This window comes from Heterodontus francisci, chromosome 8, assembly GCF_036365525.1.
Source record: "Heterodontus francisci isolate sHetFra1 chromosome 8, sHetFra1.hap1, whole genome shotgun sequence".
Lineage (NCBI taxonomy): Eukaryota > Metazoa > Chordata > Chondrichthyes > Heterodontiformes > Heterodontidae > Heterodontus > Heterodontus francisci.
In genome coordinates this window covers 74,591,367-74,611,913 of record NC_090378.1, presented here as the reverse complement: position 1 = coordinate 74,611,913, position 20,547 = coordinate 74,591,367, and the positions used below count along the sequence as shown (strand labels likewise).

The following is a 20,547-nucleotide window of genomic DNA, read 5'->3' as shown; positions in this document are numbered from 1 at the left end:
GACAGCAGCCACAATCCATCCCTGGAGGAATGAAGCACCATGACCATTTGCAAAATTAAAAATAGTCAAAAATCTTGTAATAAGGTATGTAGAAAAAAACGATTACATCATGTATTTTGCTGCTTTTAAGATTGCAAGCCTGAAGGAAGACTTCCATTGTGTGGAGTTCAGGTGGATAGGGAGGGGCAGAGAAATGAACATAGTGTATTGCACTTACATCATAAAGGGAGAATTATCCAGTTGCAAATAAGATATCACAAGTTGAAACAATATTTTAACAGATGCTGTTAATGCATTCTTCCAAATTATCAGAGGAGACATTTAGAAATCATTTGCAGTTACACCGAAATCATCACTCATCAATACAATTAGGGTAAATCAGAAATGAAATAAGAGGCATGCACTAAAATTACTGGTAAACTACATCTGTTATAATTGCAAACTTTCTATGTATGTTTTGTCTGTTTCCTCTCTTCAACACCTCAGTGTTCATGTCACTCGTTTGAACCATATCTATCTGATTAACAATCTTGTAGGACAAACAAACTACTCCTGCCTTTCCTCCATATCAACTGATGAAAAACAGGTCTTCTTTCACTTTCATACATCTGGAGTTTGATACGCTCGAGGTAAGGAGAATTATATTCCCACAGCAACAAAAACACTAATATATACACTTAACCCCAATTAAATTTCAGCAACTGATAAAATTATATATAATCACAATTCAAACATCTAACCTCATTAATGTTTGGCAACACATCCAATCAAAAGAGCAAATGTTGTGTGTAAAATTTGCTTGGCCATAAAGATTGCTGGATAAATAATAAGCAGCAGTAGAAGCAGCCAGAGAATGAGCTGAATCAGGAATTTAGTGGAGCTCACTTAATCAAACATGAAACAAGATCCTTCCTCTGTAAAAGATACATATAATAAAAAAACACAAATACAGATAGAAAATGTAATTAAAGGGAAGGAAAGGCTAAAGGGAGTTTTATGTTCAAGTACTCCCCATTCTTCTAAAAGAAAAAACCTACATATGATTTTGACAGTTCAGTAAAAATGTTAAATTGGCAGAATAAACATCTGGGTCTCCCTGCCAGCTACATGGTTGCAATGAAGGTAAAATGAGCAACTAAGTGTGAAGTTATGTATTTTGACAGAAGGAATAGGGAGAGTCAATATATACTTAATGGCACAGGTCTAAAGAGTGTGCAGGAACAGAGGATCCTGGGGGTGCATGTGCACAGATCTTTGAAGGTGGCAGGACATATTGAGAGAGTGGTTAGTAAAGCATATGGGATCTTGGGCTTCATTAATAGAAGCATTGAGTACTAAAGCAGGGAAAATATGCTGAACCTTTATAAAGCTCTGGTTAGGCCCCAACTGGAGTATTGCGTCCAGTTCTGGTCACCACACTTCAGGAAGGATGTGAGGGTCCTTGAGAAAGTGCAGAGGAGATTTACCAGAATGGTTCCAGGGTTGGAGGATTTAAGTTAGAAGGTAAGGTTGGAAAAGCTGGGGTTGTTCTCCTTAAAACAAAGGATATTGAGGGGAGTTTTAAAAGAAGTGTACAAAATTATGACAGGTTTAGATAAGTTAGACAAGGAAAAGCTGTTCCCATTAACAAATGGTACAAGGACTAGGGGATACATATTGGAAGTTTTGAGCAAAAGATGCAGAGGAAGCACTTTTTTAAAAAACACAAGTGGTAATGACCTGCAACTCGCTGCCCACAAGCGTGGTGGAAGTGGAGACCAATAACATTAAGAGGAAGTTGGATGGCCACGAGAGAAATAGACTTGCAGGGCCACGGGGCTCGAACCAGGGAGTGGGACTGACTGCACAGCTCCATTAACTCGATGGGCTGAATGGCCTCCTTCTGTGCCATAAATGACGATGTACTATGGAGCGACTCCACAAGCAACAGCAGGAGCCATGACTTGAAGTGGCTTGGGAGTAATGGAACTCAGGGAATCAATGTAGCTGGCTGGGAATGCACATTCACCAGTCAACCAGCCTGTAGTCAGGTGGCACCAGAGTGTTTCTCAGGCCAGTCTGAAGTTGTGCCTCTTCTGGTTCCAATGGAACCGGTTGTGGATGTATGGAACTCACCCCATGAATCGTGATCTGAGCATGGAGAGAACCTATTCTAGAGTATTGTCATGTCCAGTAAAGGCATGTCCTATTCATAACTTTAAGCATGGACTGTATCCAGCATAGAATCTTCTGGAACTGAATTTTCCCTTTTTTTAAATGAATCACAATGGTCATTAAAAGGGTTGCACAAGATGGTTCCCGTGGGCCAGATGACTTTTGCAATTAAATAACCATGGGTGGAGTGCCTCCTTTGAATGGACATACCAAGCCAAAAACAGACTGCAAGCAACTAACAGAAGTCATACCTCCTCTTGTTCGTGCTCCTGCCCAAAACTCACTATCTATGGACTCCTAGACTTACTGTCTCTGAGCTCGAAACATAATGAAGAGAGCTGTAAGAAACCAGTTAAATCATAAGTAAGTGTGAATGGCCACTATCCATTCCCCCTTTGTGTAGCCATGGTTTTGAACTTTAAATCATTCTGGGTAGACAATAGGAGTATTGAACAGGTGGTCATATAACCAAAACTAAAACACAGATAACTGATCTTCTTACTCCAAACATCAGGAAGAACCTCGTGCCTTAAAAGAACTGGAGGCGGTACCCATCTTAAGATCTCCAAGCCTGTTCCTTTTCAAGTCCATCAGTACAGAAAACCGCTCTCCTGGTAATGAGACCACAAGTAACTAACTCCGTGACCTGCCGAAAATCCAACTCTGCGAGAGAATCCTGCAATGACTTCAATATACAACTCCAGTTATTGAATCCACCTAACTACTCTTAAAGAGTGAAAACGCCTTCTTCATCGGGCCCACAATGCATGCCTTTTCCCCAAGATGAGCCAAACCATGCAACTTACAAACTATTCCTTTGTTTGTAATTGGTAAGAGTGCACTATGCCCTTTAACAGATTTCTTTCTCGAGAGAGAGAGAGAGAGAGAGAGTGGTGAGTGAGTGACGTAGCCCTGTACTTTAGAGGTGAACGCGTGACTAAAAATAATCCTCTTTATTTAAACCCGCAAAAAGCGTGCTGGTTATTCAAACTGGCCATACACCCAGCAATTAAAAAACACACGCATCTTCCTTGTCAAAAACGCACTGATTACGGACAGTGTACACCCTGTCAAGCTCCTTCAGAACCTTGCATCTTTCACTGAGATCCCCTTTTATTTTTCTAAATTCCAGCGAGTATAGGCCCATTCTACTCAATCTTTCCTCATAGGACAACATTCTCATCCCAGAAATCAAATCTCGTATGTCTTTGCTGCACCCCATCTAAGGCAAGTAGTTACTTCCTTAGTTACAGAGACCAACAGAGAAGCAAACTGGGGTTTCAGTTTTCTCTTAATTCTGTCCTTAACAGAATCTACACTGCCAAGGAAATTGATGTTCTTCCTAATATCTGGAAAAATAGTCAGATGTACATTACTTTCTTCCATATGAGGAGGGGTACATTGACAAAATCTTCTTCCCCAAGTCATTTCTCCCCATGCAAGTGTTCTCCAATTTATTATAGAGTCATAGAGAGATACAGCATTGAAACAGGCCCTTCGGCCCACCGAGTCTGTGCCGACCAACAACCACCCATTTATATACTAATCCTACATTAATCCCATATTCCCCACCACATCCCCACCATTCTCCTACCACGTACCTACACTAGGGGCAATTTATAATGGCCAATTTACCTATCAACCTGCAAGTCTTTGGCTGTGGCAGGAAACTGGAGCACCTGGCGGAAACCCACGCGGTCACAGGGAGAACTTGCAAACTCCGCACAGGCAATATCCAGAACCGAATCCGGGTAGCTGGAGCTGTGAGGCTGCGGTGCTAACCACTGCGCCACTGTGCTGCCAAATTACAATAAACAATCTATATTAATGACTTAGATGAGAGGACTGAGTGTAATGTAACCAAGTTTGCTGAAGATATAAAGCTAGATGGTGAAGTAAGCTATGAGGAGGACCCAAAGAGTCTGCAAAGGATTATAGATAGCTTAAGTGAGTGGGCAAAAAGGTGGCAGATGGAATATAATATGTGGAAATATGAGGTTATTCACTTTGGTAGGAAAATGAGAAAAAAAATTATAAATGGTGAGAAACTATTAAATATTGGTGTTCAGAGGGATTTGGGTATCCTTGTACAAGAAACAATGCAAGTTAATATGCAGGTACAGCAAGCAATTAGGAGGGCAAATGATGTTAGCCTTCATTGCAAGGAGGATGGAGCACAAGAGTACGGAATTCTTACTGCAATTGTACAGGACTTTAAAGACTATACCTGGAATGCAGTGTACAGTTTTGGTCTCTGTAACTAAGGAAGTAACTACTTGCCTTAGAGGGGGGTGCAACAAAGGCACACTAGATTTGATTTCCAGGATGAGAATGTTGTCCTGAAGAAAGACTGAGTAGAATGAGCCTATATTCAGTGGAGTTTAGAAAAATAAAAGGGGATCTCATGAAAAATACAAGGTTCTGAAGGGGCTTGACAGGGTGTATGCTGAGAATTAACAAAATATTTCCAAGGGTTTCGCATTCACATTCTGTTCATTACCTACATAATGCTGTCATATTGACGATTAAAGGGGAAACATTGGTTTTGACTGTAAATTTTAGTAACTTCACAAAGTTAACAAGTCAGTCAGAAACTCCCCAAGGCAAGTGTGACTTTCTCAGCAAATTTCATCAAGCAATGTCAATATAAATCTAACCTGGAAAAGACTAAACTGAATAATGGCAATCAAGTGGGTGAAACTAAAGCTGGAATTTTCAGATAGTTGCCCTGTTGGCTGCACACTGCCAATTAAAATTTACATGAAGAAAACAAGGGCAAAATAAATGGCCTTGAATAAAATGTAAATCAATACATGGTATTGATTTAAGTGAACAGGATTTGAGACCCAGAAAATATACCAAAGCCCAATGTTTGACTGCAAATGTTTATAGCCATTTTAAACTAAAAATTGAGTAAGAGCTGCAATCTTAATGAGTCTTAGCTTGCTCCTAACTTACTAATTCCCATTGTGTACATGCCTGGATATACATTAATCCATCCAAAGCTATTTTTACAGGCAGAGTTACAATGTACTCAACAACTGCTGTCCACTTTGTCAAGTTAACATGCTCACCAACATTGAAAAGCTTATACTTCTATATTGTTTCAGAGTGCAAGTAAGCTGAAAAGCATGCAAAGGACGATTTTCCAATTCAAGGGTTATAGGGGGCAGGCAGGAAAATGGAGTTGAGGCCAAGATCAGATCAGCCATGATCTTACTGAATGGGAGAGCAGGCTTGATGGGCCACTTGGCCTACTCCTGCTCTGATTTCTTATTTTTTAATGTTACAGGAGAGGACAAACACCGAACCAATGTACGGTGCCCAACAACACAGTTTCTTCATATATTCAAAATTATATGGAAAGGTATTATGCCAATAATTTGAAATAGAAACAGAAATGTACAGCAGAGTCATTAGCGCTTGTAAAGAGAAAAGGGCAAGTTAACATTTTGGATGTAGCGCCGTAGCCAGAATTTATTTGTCTGAAGTTAGCCCTTTATCCAAAACACTAATTTCCCTTTTCTCTTAGAGACGCTGATGGGCCTTATTTCCAAACTTCTAGATCACTTTTGTTAGCAGTACTATTGATGTCTGCAATCAAAGAAAAACAAAACTCTGTTTCTTTTAGTACATTTCTTAATCTTCACATCTGCAGCTTCACGTGGTAAACAGTTCTCAAATAAAAACATGGGAAATTACGTCACTTACAAATGATCTGAAAGCCTGTCAAGTTATTCAGGATTTGGGGTGAAACGGCACAGATTCCACCAAGATATATTAATCAAATGTATTTTAAGTAGAGAAAATGCCAACAAAAATATACAGTTTTTAGCATTTACTTGGGGGAGCAGATATAGTGTCAATTGGTCTGCATCAATGACAAGAGAAAACATATTATACAGCATTACTCACAAAAAACAATTACAAATATTAATCTGTAATAAAGGCCAGTGAAGGGTTTTCACCCTAACAATGATGCGCTCTTTCTTTTTATGATCTTCTCGAGAGCACAAGATTGACTCTGCTTTAGACTTGTTTCCATTCATTTTAATGGCACATTTACAAAGATATTCTGCCAGCCCTTCTACAGTTTGTCAAGAAAGAACCAACAGCATACTTATTTTCCCCCGTTCTTCAGAAAACAAACACTACTGCTGGGTACAGTTCCATGAGTGATAACAGCCCTCAGGTACGTTGCCCAAGTGAGCATTCTTCAAGTAAGCCTTAGCCTATACAACCTGCCAACACTTAATATTTATACCTGGGTGTGGGGTGTGGGGGCTAGGGGTGGTAATTACAGTCAACCTTCACTATCCTCACCCAAAATCCACAGATGCACGATTTATGGACCCATTTTAAGAATCAAGATCAAGAATTCTGGCAGTTTTTTTTTTAAACTTCAATAGCCCAGGAAGGCTGTTAGCAAACCACACTTTGCCTTCTGTTGCAGCTAACTCAGCCCCGACCAGAGATTAACTTTGTGATTTTCCTGGCTGCATGGCTAAATACCACATTGCATGGCTTACTTATCCATTCAGCCATTTAGAGAAGAATATGATCTGCATATTTCTAGAAATTGTGTAATATAGTACATGACAAAAAAAATCCAGCCATTTTAGTAATGTGCATGATTTAAGCATAAGGTTACTTTTGACCAGGTTAGGAATCAATTTGAAAAAATACTGCACTTAATATTGCTTGCAAAGTTAATCCTGTCCTAAACAAAAAAACTAATTTCCCATTATTTTACTGGATGTTCACAGCTAACTTTGGTACATATTACTAATATTAAATGCTAATTGCATCAAGTTCATTTGTCTACAAACAATATTCAATTCCAAACCAACACCACTAACTTTCATTTACATAGCACTTTTAATGTAGTAAAACATCCTAAGATGCTTCACAGGAACATTATTAAATACAATATGACACCAAGCTACAGGAAGAGATATTAGGACAACTGATCAAAAGCTTAGTCAGAGATAGATGTTAAGAAGTGTCTTAAAGGTGCAGAAGGTGTTCAAGAGGCGGAAAGTTTACGGAGAGCATTCCAGAGCTTTGAGTATTAGCAGTTGAAGGCAAAACCACCAATGATAGTGTGATTAAAATCAGGAGTGCACAAGAGGCCAGAATTGGAGGAGCACAGAGATCTCAAGAGGGATGTAGAAGGTTACAGAGATAGCGAGGGGTAAGACTATGGAGGGATTTGAAGACAAAGGTGAAAACTGAGATGTTTCCAAATGTATGTCAGTTAACATAGGGCGAAGGGTGGCTAGGACTTACTGTGTAAGTTATGACACGGGCAGCAGAGTTTTGGATGAGCTGAAATTTATTTGGGGTGGAAGATGGGAGGCCAGCCAGGACAGCATCGGAATAGTCAAGTCTAGAGGTAACAAAAAGCACGGATGAGAGACTCAGCAGATGTATTGAGGCAGGGGCGGATTCAGGCAATGTTACAGAGGTGAAAGTAGGTTGGCTTGGTGTTGAAGCTGCTATGTAGTCAGACGTTCACCTTGGGATCAAATATGACAGCAAGGTTGCAAACTTTCTGGTTCAGCCTCAGACAACTGCCACAGAGGGGGATGGTGTTGGTATCTCGGGAACCAAGTTGAGGTGTGGACCAAAGACAATGGATTTAGTCTTCCCACTGTCTAGTTGGAGGATATTTCTGCTCATCCAGCACCAGATGTCAGACCAACAATGTGACAAATCACATATTATAATTTTATTTTTGTTTCACCAATTTTACACATTTCCCTTGCTTCCCATTTGACGTGTCAAAAAGAGTTGTAAGGTAAATGCAGACTCAATAGGACATAATTCCTTCCTTACCGCAATGATGTCCAATGTATTGTCACAGACTTTCCTTATCTCTGCGTTTTTATCATGCATTAGGTCAATCAAATACGCTGGAGCCTCTACCAACAGCACATTAAGGAAAAGTAACATTCCAGTCATGTATACTTTTATAACAAAGGGCCTTTGGAAGCAAATCATTTGAATTGTATTATTGGCTGCACAGTAAAGTAACAACTTGTACTTATATAGCTCCTTTAACACAATGCCTCACAGTGCTTCATATGCGCATTGTAAAACAAAACAGGACACCGAGCCACATTGAGGGAATTCAAGTTTTGGGCCCAGACAGCTGAAGGCACATCCAGGTGGAGCAATTAAAGTGACTAAGACTCAAGGTCCAGAATTAGAGGAGCACAGATATCTCAGAGGGTTTGGGGATGCAGGAGATTACCGACACAGGGAGTGGTCAGGCCATGGAGAGATTTGAAAGCTAAGAGAATTATAAAATCAAAGCATTGTTTAACCAGGAGCCAGTGTTGATCAGCAAGCACAGGGATGATGGGTGAATGAGATTTGGTGCGATTTAGGACACAATCATCTTAGTTTTGGATGATCTCAAGTGTACAGATGGTCAAACACGGGAAGCCAGCTAGGAGTGCATTGGAATAGTCAAATCTAGAGGTAACAAAGGCATCAATGAGGGTTTCAGCAGCAGATGAACTGAGGCAGGGCAGAATCAGGTAATGCTAAGGTGGTGAAAACAGGCAGTCTTAGTGATGGTACACATGTGGTTGGAAGCTCATCACAGTGTCAAATATGACACCAAGGTTGCAAACAGTCCGGTTCAGCCTCAGACAGTTGCCAAAGCGAGGGATGGAATTAGTGGTGACAGAGTGGAGCTCACAGCTAGGACGGAAGACAATGGCTTCGGTCTTCCCAGTATTTAATTGGAGAAAATTTCTAATCATGAAGCACTGGATGTCAGACAATCAGTCTCACAATTTAGAAACAATGGAGGGGTCAAAAGATGTGGTGGTGAGTTAGAGCTGGGTGTCGTCAGCGTATATGTGGAAATTTACGTGTTTTCACATAGTGTTGCTGAGGAACAGTAAGTAGATGAGAAAAAGGAAGGGGCCAAGGACAGATCAGGGGTAACGATGCAGGAGCAGGAAGAAAAGCCGCTGCAATCGATTCTCTATCCAAAATTAGATAGATAAGGGAACCAGGCAAGTGCAATCCCACCCAGCTGGGCAATGATTGAGAGGCTTTGGTGGTGGATGCTGCGATCAACCGTGTCCAAGGTTGCAGACAGGTCGAGAAGATCAAGGAGGGATAGTTTACCTTTGCCACAGTCACACAGGGTGTCATTTGTGGCTTTGATAAGATCCATTTCAGTGTTGCAGATAGGGCAGAAACCTGATTGGAAGAATTCAAACATGGAGTCCTGGGGAAGATGGGTACAAATTTGGAGGGAAACAACACATTCAAGGACTCTGAAGAGGAAAGGGAGATTGGAGATGGTGCTGTAGTTTTCAAGGACAAAGGGTCAAGTAACTGATCCAGAATACAAAACAAAAAGTTGATAATGAGCTACATAGGAGGTTTGTTGATAAAATAAGGCACAGGTATTAATAGGAATATGGCAGCATTGTTAGGAAGTTGGATAAAGAGGTGAATGTCACAAGCCTTGGAGAGGATTTGCACTGATCCACCAGTTGTGGGACTTCTTAGCTGTTTATAGCCTACTGAGATGTATGTTTACCATGTTGGTAGCACTCTTTGTGGCTTCAATAGATTGGTACCTCATTCTGAAATGTGGCTGCTGCTGCTTCTGCAATCCGCAGTGAACCAAGATGGGACCCTGGCCTGACTGTGATTAAGGAGTGAGGAATGTTTCAGGCCATCAGATTACAGAGTACACAATTCTACATCTGATGGTCCACAGCACCTCATGGATGCCCTGTTTCAGACTGTTGAGTCTGTCCTGAATCTGCTTTACTTAGCACTGTCAACCTTTGTGCCTCCTTGTCTGTTCACAGTGCAAAGTTCATACTGTCCAGCAAAGTTCAAGTATGCCTTTCGGGTTGTTTGTAAGCTATTAGGGTTTACCCTGAGAAGTCGATATAATGTACACTCTCTACCACAACCTTGATTTCAAAGCTTGGAACTGAATGAGGGCTAGATATCTTAATCCTAGGGGACTGGGAGGCTTGATGGTCGTCCAATGATCATTTACCAAATCCTCTCACAAAATAAAAGCCACCCTGTCCCCTATTGTGAAGATTCTAAAGAATAAATCACATTAAAACCCAAGTTGCCGATAATAATATTCACTGTATAAATCAGAACTAAATAACAATCAGTTCATTAAAAGTTTTTTTTAAAAGTAAATCTCTAGCATTCTTAGGTACGAAAGGTGCCTAAGTAAAATGGGTGGAACAGAGCTACTTAACTCGCCACCCATCTCATTCAATGATTTGAGCACACTATTCAATGGGTTAAATTGCCACAATACATTCTAAAGCAGGGTTGTCCAACCTTATTAAGCAGAGGGCCGCATTATGATTTTTACTCGGCTCGGGCCGGTGAGCAAATATCGAAAGATGAAGGCATTAAAAATTTATCTTACTAATAAAAGAGCAACAAATGTGCATTTTTGTGAAGAAGCTTTAAATGAGACAACTAATTTATTGACTTTCTCTCGCTCGTCTCCCCCCTCTCTCGCTCGCTCACGTCTCCCCCCCCCCTCGCTCGCTCACGTCTCCCCCCCCTCTCTCGCTCGCTCTCGTCTCCCCCCCCCTCTCTCGCTCGCTCACGTCTCTCCCCCCCCACCCTCTCGCTCGCTCACGTCTCTCCCCCCCCACCCTCTCGCTCGCTCACGTCTCTCCCCCCCCACCCTCTCGCTCGCTCACGTCTCCCCCCCCACCCTCTCGCTCGCTCACGTATCCCCCCCTCTCTCGCTCGCTCGCTCTTTTCTCCCCCCCTCTCTCGCTCGCTCGCTCTTTTCTCGCCCCCTCACTCTCTGGTTCCCCCCTCACTCTCTGGTTCCCCCCTCACTCTCTGGTTCCCCCCTCACTCTCTGGTTCCCCCCTCACTCTCTGGTTCCCCCCTCACTCTCTGGTTCTCCCCTCACTCTCTGGTTCTCCCCTCACTCTCTGGTTCTCCACCCCCCCCTCCCCCCACCCCCGGCTCTCTCTGTTCCTCCCTCTCTCTCTTTCCCGCCCCACACTGTTTCCCCCACCCATCCCACCATCTCTCACTCTCTCACAGTTGAACTGAGCAGGAGTGCTCAGCACAGCAGATTTATGCTCAGTCAGTTTGTCAAAAAACGTGCTGAGTTTCACGGCTCAGCTGCTGAAGCAGGAACGCGCTTCCCAACATCGGACTGATTTGTGGTTTTCCGGCATGCTTTTAAAAACAAGTCGGAAACCCCCAAATCTATCAAAGTTGGGAAGCTCATTCCTGCTTCAGCAGCTGAGCTGTGAAACTGACAGCGCAATGTTTTTAAAAAGGCCGCTCTGCAAGGAGCAGACAAAGGGAAATTTCACATCTCCAGTCACGAACCCTGGCGAGGATGAGGTACAACCCCAGGTACAGTTTGCATCTGCAGGCCGGATGGAAACCTCTAGCAGGCCAGATCCTGGCCTGCGGGCTATATGTTGGACAACACTATTCTAAAGTATATAATGAACAATTTCACAAAATAATCATGCTCAGTCACTCTGGAAATGTAATATTTGACTTGTGCATTAATTAATTTCACATGCAGCCTTTACATCTTTATTGTATATTCATCTGTAAGAAATTAACTTTAAAATACTTGCTATTAACTTTTACAGAATTTTTGTCTTTAAATATTAACAGGACACTGCAATCAACTCAAGTTTTTGATCCCTGTTAACCTAAAATGCCAGGATATTGTACAGTAACAGTATTTGAACAAGTTTAATTTTTTAGCCTTGTGCCCTTCTCTTCTGTCAAGTTGCATAAGCACTAAACAGAAAGGAGAAAAAATCCATCATTCAGAAAGGATACGGGTTTCCTTTATAATCACATCTCTGGTAGCCTGGTGGAAAACCATCTGGTAAAAGACATATACAATCTGGCAAACAAATTCATCATCCTCTTGTTTGGCTATGGGAAAGAGCAGAAATACAGTGTCAAAGGAGATTACAACAACAACCTGCATTAATATGGTGCCTTTAATGTAGCAAAACACCCCAAGGCACTCAACAAGAGTGTTACCAATAAAAATGTTAACATAAGAAATAGGAGCAGGAGCAGACCAGACAGCCCATCAAGCCTGCTCTAGCATTCAATATGATCATGGCATGGAGCCACAGGAGGAGATATCTGGATCGATGACCAAAGCTTTGGTCAATGAGGCAGGTTTCAAGGAGCATCTTAAAGAACAAGAGAGGTGGAGAGGTTTGGGGAGGGAATTCCAGAGCTTAGAGCCAAGGCAGCTGAAAGCCTAGCCACCAATGGGGGAGCAACTGAAATCAGGGATGCACAAGATACCAGGATTGGAGGGGCAGAGAAACTTAAATGCAGATAGGGCTAGAAGAAGTTACAGAGATATGGCAGGGTGAGGGCATGGAGGGATTTGAAAACATGGATGAGAATTTTAACAATGTGGCATTATCAAACCAGCAGCTAGTGTAGGACAGTGAACACAGTGGGCCGCACAGTGGCGCAGTGGTTAGCACCGCAGCCTCACAGCTCCAGCGACCCGGGTTCAATTCTGGGTACTGCCTGTGTGGAGTTTGCATGTTCTCCCGGGTGCTCCGGTTTCCTCCCACATGCCAAAGACTTGCAGGTTGATAGGTAAATTGGCCACTAGCAATTGCCCCTAGTATAGGTAGGTGGTAGGGAAATATAGGGACAGGTGGGGATGTGGTAGGAATATGGAATTAGTGTAGGATTAGTATAAATGGGTGGTTGATGGTCGGCACAGACTCGGTGGGCCGAAGGGCCTGTTTCAGTGCTGTATCTCTAAACTAAACTAAACAGGGGTGCTGGGTGAACTTGGGGTGAGTTAAAATACAGGCAGGAGAGTTTTGGACGAGCACAAGGTTATCTAGGATGGAAGATGGGAGGCCAACCAGCATGGAATTGGAATAGTCAAGTGCAGAGATAATGAAGGCGTGGATATCGGTTTCAGCAGATGAGGTGAGGCGAAGTAGAATCAGGTAACGTTACGGAGATGCAAGTGATGGAGCGGATGTGGGGTTGAAAGTTCAAAGGCTCAGGCTATTGCACCAGGGGCATGGGTTCAAATCCCATCATGGCAGCTGGTGGAACTAAATCCAATTAATTAATAAATTCAATTAATTAATAAAAAATCTGGAATTGAAAGCTAGTCTCAGTAATGGTGCCACGAAACCGCCATCAATTGTAGTAAAAACCCATCCGGCTCACTAATGCCCTTTAAGGAAAGAAATCTGCCATCCTTACCTGGTCTGGTCTACATGTGACTGCAGACCCACAGCAATGTGGCCGACTCAATTGCCCTTTGAAATGGCCTAGCAAGCCATTCAGCTGTCAAGGGAAATTAGGGATGGGCAACAAATGTTGGCCTTGCCAGAGACATCCACGTCAAATGAAAGAATAAAAAAAAATCTCCTGGTCAAACACAAGAATGATCTGGCTAAGGCTCAAACAGTTCCCAAGGAGAGGGACGAAACTGGTGGTCAGGGAACAGAGTTTGTGGTGGGGACCAAGGACAATGACTTTGGACTTCCCAAGATTCAGCTGAAGGAAATATCTGCTATCTCAATATTGGATGTCAGGCAAGCAGTGCAATAAATCAGAAACAATGGCGGGGTCAAGAGAGATAGTGATGAGATAAAGCTGAGTGTCATCAGTGTGCATGTGGAACCTGATGCTGTGTTTTCAGATGGTATCACCAAGGGGCAGCATGTAGATGAGAAATACAAGGGGGTCAAATATAGATCCTTGGCACTCCTGACGTAATGCTGTGGGAGTGGGAACAAAACCATTGCAGTTTACAACAACAATTTGCAGTGAAAGAGTGTCTTTAAAGTAGCGAAATTTTCCAAGGCACCCTACAAGAGCGTTAACAAAATTTACAAGCGGTGACATAAGGAGATTTTAGGACAGATGACCAAAAGCTTGGTCAAAGAGGGAGGTTTTATGGAGTGTTTTCAAGGAGGAAAGGTGTATGGAGGGAATTCTAGAGCTTAGGGCCTAGGCCGCTGAAGGCACAGCCGTCCATTGTGAAGCAATTGAAATCAGGGATATGCAATAGGCCAGAATTACAGGAATGCAGAGAGCTGAGGGTTGGAAGGCTGGAGAAGATTAGAGGTAGGGAGGACTGAGGCTAGGAATGGATTTGAAAATAAGGCTGAGAATGTTAAAATTAAAACATTGCCAGACCAGGAGCCAATGTAGGTCCACACTGCAGGAAAAGAACATGAAGTCCAAGTGATTACTGCAGTGGAAATATATCAAGATGGCATAATCGACAATCATACTGAACTGGAAACCAAAGAGCCATGCCTAAAAACCAGACTTTCATTAGAAATGAATGATTGGAGTTGTCAAGGTCACAACTTAGAGATAGCAGCTTGTAATTCGGCTCCCTAATGTTCGTTTTTTCAGCACATGTTGTTTTGCCTCTAAAATGGCATCCACGGGGTGCCCGCACATTGCTGGTTTGAGCAGAGTGAACGCCATTTTGGTAATGGTGTTAGCATGCATGGACAGGGAGCAACTTTCAGAATTATGCAGAGTAGGCAGAGTGTGATGTTTTGTAATAAAAGCGAAATACTGTAGATGCTGGAAATCTGAAATAAAAACAAGAAATGCTGGAAATACTCAGCAGGTCTGGCAGCATCTGTGGAGACAGAAGCAGAGTTAACTTTTCAGGTCAGTGAACCTTCATCAGAACTGGCAGAGCCAGAAATGTAATAGGTTTTGAGCAAGTAAAGTGGGGGTGGGGCAAGAGATAACAAAAGAGGTGTTGATACTCTTTTGTTATCTCTTGCCCCATCCCTGCTTTACTTGCTTAAAACCTAGTACATTGCTGGCTCTGCCAGTTCTGATGAAGGGTCACTGACCTGAAACGTTAGCTGTGATGTTTTATAACGCTGATTTGCTGTCAACACTGCCATTGTCAACCCTCCAGCTAACACCCTCTCTTAACTTCACACAGCTGAAAATGCATTCAGCAGCAAGAAGGACCTCCAACAAGTGCTATTTCAGGCTTTGCCAGTGTCCAAGGTGCCACTGACAGCACGCATATCACTTCATAGGCACCACAAATCAACTCGTACCATACAGGTCAATGCCCGGGATCCTGGCAACAATTTTGATGCCTTCATTCTACAGCAGTCCACTGTGCCATCTGCATGTGAGCCACCATCACAAACCAGAGGATGGCTACTGAGTGACAAGGGCTATCCAATGACATGGCTCATGATTTTGGTGTGCAACCCAAGCACAAGTAGGCAGCATGCATACAATGAAAGCATTGCTACCACACAAAATGTGATAGAGCAGACCACTGGGGTGCTTAAAAATGCTTCTGCTGCATGGACCGCACTGGAGGAGCTCTTGGCAGTGCGCATGTCAAGATTTGTGGTGGTCTGCTGAATCCTGCGCAACCTTGCCATCATGACGGCACAACCCTTGCCACCAGCTCTAAGGTGAACATCTGAGAAGCAGGTGGAAGAATAGGAGACAACCAACACAGCTTCTTCCTGGCTGAGCTGTCCGTGACAACTGACCCAACTGCGATACCAGTAAATGCAACCTCAATTCTCCATTCAGCAACAGTCCCACACCTTACCTTCCCTCTGTTACTGACCATCACAGTGTCAGCTTGGCCACATTGATAAAAGTCACCAAAAATAAACATTCCAAACAAAATGCATTAATCAAACCATGCCACATTGCATACAAACATCAACTAATCACTCTTGTGCATTCCCTATCTTCCATATAACTTTGCCTGCCCTCGTGTTCCTACACAGTGCTACCCCAGTGACTGCACCAAGGCGCACTTTCAATGGAGGAGACTCCAAATGACCTTGCAGAATGACCTCAAGCAGCTCTGGCCCCAGAAAGCTGGGCTTCGGACTGCACAATCTCAGTATTAGTGGCAGCAGTCTGGGCTGGCTAGTGACTGATAGGCAACAGCAAAGCCACTAGGGGCGTGGCAGTGGTGGAAGGAAGAAAGCTGTCATCCTGAGAGAGGACAGCAGGCTTATGCTCCACAAAGCTACTACCACTCCTCCAGGGCAGTGTCTCAGCAATCCTAGCAATCTGTTGGAGGACTGCCATGAAGGCAGCAGTCTGAGTTTGCGTGGCAGCAAGGTGACCTTGCATGACTTCCGTCTGGGCTTCTACTGCAGCATCCAGACTTTGGATGGCTTCTGCTACAATGGACGCTGAGACATCGCCATCAAGCGCTGTATCATGGTTGGGTCCGCAGTGTACTAATGGAGTTGACCACCACTGCCAAGCTGGAGGGAACAAACTTCAGGATCTGCACAAAGCCCCATGCCAAGTTGGCTCCAGACTTGTCCATGCTCCTTGACATTGACTGCAACCTTTCTGACAGGCTTGTCGACGCAGAAAGCATTTCATTGGGCATTGTAGCCCATCCCATCAAAGTGCACATCTGAGACCTCTGCAGCAGAACTAGGATGTGACCTTGTCCTCTAGCGAACTGGCACCTCTGCTACCTTTGACCCCCTGCCTTGGCTACAGGCTACACATGCCCAGTATTGCACCATGTGGATGTCCCACCTCTAAATTATTCTCTAAAGTATGCACAATGTCAGTATCTAAGCTGGTGCCTGCGAGTGCAAGAGCGAGTTATGGTATTTCTTCTTCACTATTTTTCTGCTCATCACTACTGCTTGGCCAAGTTGCAATTCTTGGGCAACTGAAAGGAGAAAGGCGAGGTTATGCTGAAGCGGGGAGAAACAAGATGTGCATGCTTACACCACCTGCAGCTTGTAAGTCAGAAGAGATTGTGGGATGAGGGGAAAATGGGATGCGAGAAGAGCAGTGAGGCACGAGGACAGCTTTGTAGCTTCGATGGTTTCAGTCCTAGTCACGGCCTCGCTGATGGCTGCTCCAATGATGGCAAGCACTGCCACCTCCATCAGGGTTAGGACATGCAGCCATGCCTTTCACCCGCCAGTTAGGTCCTGCTGCCTCCGGTTATGCACTATCTTGTTCTGCAAAAGAAACTGAAGTGTGTCAGTGAGTGCGGTGCAGTGCGCTTGGGTGATGGGACTGACATGATTAAATAGCCAGAAGTGTGTGCAAGCTGCAACATTTGGGTTTGAGGCGTGCAGCAGCACTGTGAGAGGGTGAGGTAAAGTTATGCTAGGTATGAGTCTTGATTGGTGGAGATCATTGGTAGGTAAGTGATGGAGATGTGATGCATTGAATGGTGTGTAAGGCTAGATATAGCATTTGAAGATACATTCGCTGATCTTGATCACTCATGTGAGATCACTGAACATTTTGCATAACTGCATCCAGGTCCTCGGAGCTAGACTCCAGGCACTGACTGCTGCGGCTATCTGGTCACATTGCCTTCGCAAAGTTTGTCCAGAAGGCTTCCTGGATCCCAGTAAATAGATCACATCTCTCCTCCTCCTGTCCACCTATAGAATTATAGAAAGGTCGTCATCAGCCCATCATTTCTGTGCTGGCTCTCTGAAGGAGCAATTCACCTAGTGCCCCCCTCCCCCGGCCTTCTCCCCGTAGACCTACACATTCTTCCTTTACAGATAATAATCCAATTCCCGCTTGAATGATGAACATTTAAGTGCTGTGGATGTGCCTGGTGATCTCTGGGAATCGGAGGAAAAGTGAAAGCTGTAGATGGAACTTTATACAGTTTCTCCAGCAGCGAAAGTGCCAAGGTTTATATTATCTTATTCAGAATCATTTAAATGTCTTAATGTCATTTTGTAAACATAGTACTGGTGCCAGAATTAAACTTTGAGACTTTAATTATCCATTTTAATAAAATAAATGCTAGGAAACTTCAAAGCAGCTAGGTGAGATCACAAGAAGTTGCTTTTGGCTGCCAGTCAGTTGAACAGAATTGAGAATAGAGGAGGAAACAATTATTGAACAGCTTCAGTTATATCATGATCTCACCAAAGAGAAATGCCTGCTTCACAAAATGCCCAACATTTTTGTATGCAATTCAGCTCATCTGAATCAAGGAATAGTTTCAAAAGACAAGAACACTATCCATAAACATGACGAGACAGCACAACAGGCCCAGTTTCAATATATTTTAAATGTCAATCCATTCAAATGCAATTTCATAACTGTCAAATCAATCATAAATTTTCTTTACAAGCTGCAAAATGAGAGAGACTATTTTAAATAGGCCTACAAAAAGCCAAAAAATTGCTCCAAACAAAGCAATTATTTTAGTATAGATGCAATCAAGCAACAAACTTTACATATCCCAGGGTGTATCAAATAGCTAATTCTGAAATGCTACTTACACACGAAAAGCAGATGGCGTGCACAAGAGAGGGAGCATAGCAAAGAATGAGGAAGAGGTTCCGTTAACCTTATAAGTGCTTAATCGTTTTCAATTTGCCAAAGTAAAATGGTCATTTTAAGATGCAAAATAACTATGCATATACTTAATGCTTAAAATTATGAAACATTAGTAAATAATATTCTGACAAATTTAGTTCAAATATGATGTTATTTTAAATTCACATTTTTGTCAGTAATACAACTTTTAAGAACATTAATTAGTTGCCTCTATCTGTGCAGTCAGCATGTGAAAAAGAAAAGGTGCATTTCCATTACAAGGGATTGTACCTGAAACTTGAATTTTTCTTTTAAGTGCTAACTGGCTTACTGTGTAATTATACAATATTCTGTTCTTATTTCAGATTTACGGTGTAGTTACATTATTTTGTTCTTATCTCAGATTTGCAGGATTTGTGGGTTTCCTTTGTGTCCAAAAATTTAACCTTAAAAAAAGAGTTTCAATTGTTCAAATATATTTAATTTTCAATGCAAATTTCATTTTACAAAATGTAATTCGCTAAACACACCCTTTGTGCCCCTGGGCTAGGGAAAGGAAGAAAATTAAAGTTAAAAATAAACAGCAAGTATGCATGAAAAGTGTTCAGCTGGATGCCAGGTGAGGACAAGATTGGGCTCCGCAGTAATGTCTCCCAAGTTCGAATGGCGTGTGTCCATTTATTATCGACATTCACACACACAGAATGGTCACTTGGACGACAGCTGCCATGGAATTGTACAAGAACACAAGAAATAGCAGGAGTAAATCACATGGCCCATCAAGCCTGCTCCACCATTCAATACGATCATGGCTGATCTTCGGTTTCAACTCCACTTTTCCACCCACTGACCATATCCCTTGATTCCCTGAGAGACCAAAGAGCTGTCCATCCCAGCCTTAAATATATTCAACGATGGAGCATTCACAACCCTCTGGGGTAGAGAATTCCAAAGATTCACAACCCTTTGAGTGAAGTAATTTCTCCTCATCTCAATCCTAAATGATCGGCACCTTATCCTGAGACTGTGCCCGTGTTTAAGGTTCCCCAACCAGCGGAAACAATCTCTCAGTGTCTACCCTATTCAGCCCCTTCAGAATCTTGTATGCTTCAATGAGATTGCCTCTCATTCTTCTAAACCCCAGAGAATATAGGCCCAATTTACTCAGCCTCTCATCATAGGACAACCCACTTATCCCAGGGACCAATTTAGTGAACCTTCGCTGTACCGCCTCCAATGCAAGTATATCCTTTCTTAAAGGCAGAGACCAAAGCTGCACATGGTGCTCCAGATGTGGTCTCACCAAAACCCTGTACAATTGTCGCAAGACTTCTTTATTCCTGTACTCCCACCCCTTGCAATAAAGGTCAACATGCCATTTGCCTTCCAGATTTCTTGCTGTATCTGCATGCTAACTTTCTGCATTCTTTGTACAAGCACAGTCAAGTCTCTGAACACCTTTTAAAAAAATTCTGGTTTTCTATTCTTACAACCAAAATGAATAACTTCACACTTCCTTTCATTATACTCCATCTGCCATCTTGTTTCCCACTCAATTAATCTGTCTACATCTCTTTGCAGCCTCTCTATGTCCTCCCCACAACTTATCTTTCCACCTAGCTTTGTATCATCAGCAAACTTAGATGCATTACTCTCTGTCTCTTCACCGAAGTCACTGAAATAGATACCAGTTTGAGGTACCAATCTCAAACAGGAAAGAAAAATCATTAATATTCTGTGGATAAATATGTACTATGATAAACAGCGACATAATGAGAACCATAGAAAAATTAGGGCACAGAAGGAGGTCATTCAGCCTGTTGCGTCTGAGCCGGCCCAAAAAAAAGAAATAAAAACTAGCTGCCCAATCTAATCCCACCTTCCAGCACCTGGTCCATAGCCTTGCAGGTTACAGCACTTTAGGTGCATGTCCATGTAAATTTTAAAAGAATTGAGGGTTTTTGCCTCCACCACCATTCCTGGCAGTGAATTCCAGACAGCCACCATCCTCTGGGTGAAAACGCTTTCATCATTTCCCCTCTA

At 42.7% G+C, this 20,547-nt stretch overlaps 1 protein-coding gene across 4 annotated transcripts in view; it reads right to left on the bottom strand.

Moving 5' to 3' along the window:
- Positions 1-20,547, bottom strand: part of kifap3a (kinesin-associated protein 3a) — a 332,201-nt gene that overhangs the window by 114,222 nt on the left and 197,432 nt on the right. For all 4 annotated transcript variants that reach the window (XM_068037376.1, XM_068037377.1, XM_068037379.1 and 1 more), the window contains exons 16-17: positions 11,995-12,093; positions 7,993-8,078 (exon numbers count right to left, since the gene is read on the bottom strand). In XM_068037376.1, the coding sequence (XP_067893477.1) occupies positions 7,993-8,078; positions 11,995-12,093 (185 nt within the window). The remainder of the gene's footprint in view (positions 1-7,992; positions 8,079-11,994; positions 12,094-20,547) is intronic.